Source organism: Penaeus monodon, unplaced genomic scaffold (genome assembly GCF_015228065.2).
Source record: "Penaeus monodon isolate SGIC_2016 unplaced genomic scaffold, NSTDA_Pmon_1 PmonScaffold_1886, whole genome shotgun sequence".
Taxonomy (NCBI): domain Eukaryota; kingdom Metazoa; phylum Arthropoda; class Malacostraca; order Decapoda; family Penaeidae; genus Penaeus; species Penaeus monodon.
Genome location: NW_023648438.1, coordinates 17260 through 20000, shown reverse-complemented (window position 1 = coordinate 20000; position 2741 = coordinate 17260). Strand labels below are relative to the sequence as shown.

General features: G+C 51.4%; 1 protein-coding gene across 1 annotated transcript in view; it reads left to right on the top strand.

The window, feature by feature from the left end:
* The window catches only part of LOC119569816, a 7203-nt gene extending 4750 nt beyond the window's left edge, over positions 1–2453 (top strand). The window contains exon 9 of the mRNA XM_037917820.1: positions 2156–2453. Coding sequence (XP_037773748.1) covers positions 2156–2453 — 298 coding nt within the window. The remainder of the gene's footprint in view (positions 1–2155) is intronic.
* The last annotated feature ends 288 nt before the right edge of the window (positions 2454–2741 follow it).

The window sequence follows — 2741 nt, the reverse complement described above, 5'->3', positions numbered from 1 at the left end:
TCCCTACTGTTTCCACTGCCTGATTTAGCTTTGGCTTACACAAATCATGCTTATGTGCATGCCACATTGCTCGGCTACCTACTCACGCCTCGCCCTCGAGGCGCCATCCGATTAGCTTCAAGGAGCGACCCATTTTTGCCTGGATCTAAATTTGCTGGTCATCTCATTCTCGCGTGCGTGCCTTGTGGCTGCTCGTCCTTGTCGAACTCTTCTTCTTCCTAGTCTTTGGTGAACCCATCCGTCCTCGACGTCCACACTTCCTAAAAGGTCTTATATAAATCTCCTCGACTTCGGATTCGTTTTGACTTCCTCATAGTCCTCGTCCAGGTCCTTCTCGGCTGCGTGCTCGTTCTTCGTAGCCTTTGTCTGGATCTATGGGTATCTGGGCAGGAGGCGTCCTCTTCGGCATCCTAGGGCGGCTGATACCTGCGCTGATGAGCTCTTTGAGTTTGACTGGAACTGCGGGCGTCCACACAGGTGGCGCCCTTCCACAGCATCCCGGGGCGACTGGTACCTGCACTGACAAATTCCTGGTCCTTCGCTGGATCTATGTGTGTACCGACAGCGTGTGTTTGTGTGTGTGCACATACATATATACAGCTAGCTGTGAGATTTGTGAAGTTCTGGCTTCGCCTGGGCCTTTCACTTATGGCCCGGCCTGTGTCAGCTTTTTATGGCTGTCTCATTTGGTTCTCTGACACTCGGTGCTTATCGTGGCGGTGGGACTGCCAGCAGGCGCTCCTGTAGCTGTGGTGTAAGCATCTCGCATAATCTCTTCACCAGCACGACGGCTGTGTTCTGCGGGCCTTGTCTCAGGAATTGCATGTGCACACAATTCTCTAAGTAATGTACGAATGTGGCGTTCGGCTCGCCGCAATGCATGCAACACCTCTCTTCACGTTCTATTGTTTGTATGATCTGCCATGAACAGTAGTAACAGGCGCATTCTGTGCAGAATGACTTCGGTACCTCTTTTTTTTACTTCAGAGAGTGCCAGTGGTTCATACCCGGGTGGCGTCTGGTACCAGTACCCGCGGGGAGGATCTCGTTCCTCTCGGGAAACCTGCAGGGGGAAGGGGGTTGCCATCCCCGGCACTTCCTCCTAAGAAATTTTTTTGGGTTTATCGGGGTTCCCCCCCAACTTCGGCTAGTCTGTCCAAGCTCTTTCCCCTCTGATCCAATTTTGGGGCTGGGGAACCCATTTATGAAAATTCTCTACCCTGTGCAAAAAACCTCTGTGCCAATGCGAGGATGGTAGTCAAAAGGGTAAAAATTGTCATCGGGGGAGCGTGCGGACGTCAATGCTCCTCGGGAGTCGTATGTATGACCACTTGCCCTTTTCCCTCTGGCCCCAGGATCAGTGCCCCCATGATAGAAAACTCCTCTGCCGTAGCGAGGCGGGTTGTCTGTTACCCTCATGGATTTTGTGGCATCCCTTGCGCGAACCCCGGGCCCCTTTGCAGTGGGGGGTCAAGGGACGACCGATCCACCCATGTATTTTTTCTGCTACCCGGAGGAGAGAGGTTGAAATGACCCCCCTGGGTTTCGCCTTTAGGCTAGGGTGGAATTTTAATTTTTTTTGGGTTTTGGCAGTCTCATGACAGAACTCTATCGAGCCCCACCCCCTTTGGGCAAGAAGGGTTTTTTGACTGAGGCTATTAAACACCGGGTGAGAACACCAGGAATTGATTGCAAACAGTCTTTACTTGTTCTGGGTTTCTGACTATTTTGAGCTTAGGCTTGAAATTCCGGGGAGCCTGGAAAACCCTTTGTAAAATTGGCTGCCATTAATGTTCGTGAGGCCATAGGAGGTTAAGGCCTTTGCCCTTTTGGAGCCCCCAGAACCCCCCTGGCGGTTCGTTTTTGGACTGTCTCCTTTGGGCTTTTTTTTTTTTCTAATCCAAATCAGAGCAAGGGGGATAGCCCTACAAGGGGCCTAAAGCATTAATAGAATGATCTTATACTCTGTGTCTGGCCCCTATGCGTCTTCCATCATTGCTCTCATGACAGACGTTGATTTTGTTCGGCCAACCAGGTACTGGACCTCCTCGGGAAGCGGGGGTCCGGTCTATCTTTCCCCCAAAGGTAGGGGTTCCCTAAACCCCACCCAAGTCCTTCCCCTGGTTTTCGACTTGTGCCTTGAACTCCTGTCCAGAGCCATGCTTTGGATTTGGGTGCACGATTTTAGTCCTTTCCTGCAACTCTCCCCCGGATATAGGTCCGACAAAAAGCTTGGGGTTTGTTTAGGCTTTTGGTCCAGTGGAGATGATAGCAAAATCGTCTGGGATAGGAATGATCTTTCACCCCACTTGGAGGGTTTTGTTGAGGGTCAGGACATTAATGTGTTAAAGAGGGCTGGACTGAGAACCCCACCTGTGGGTTTTCCCTTCTTAGTGGCCTGTGCTTTGATAGGTGACCCTTGGAATTTGACTCTGGGTGTTTTTTATTCCTAAAGTTCACCCATCCAAACCAAGAGCTTACCTCTGATTCCTTTTTTGGATCAGGCTCTCCTGAAAGGGAAGAGGACTTTTCCAATTCAAAAGCCTTTTCCCGGTCAAGGAATACTACCACAGATGTGCCCGTGCTTATTGGCTCAAGAGCGTGGCTATGGGGTGGGACGTGCTCATGCACCCGGTGAACCCAGGAGGGGTTTTTATGCGGGGGGCCCATTTTCCATCGGAGCCATTAAGAACCATCCTCTCGGCCGTCTTGGCCAGACGCTGAAGGAGGAAAGGGGGGGT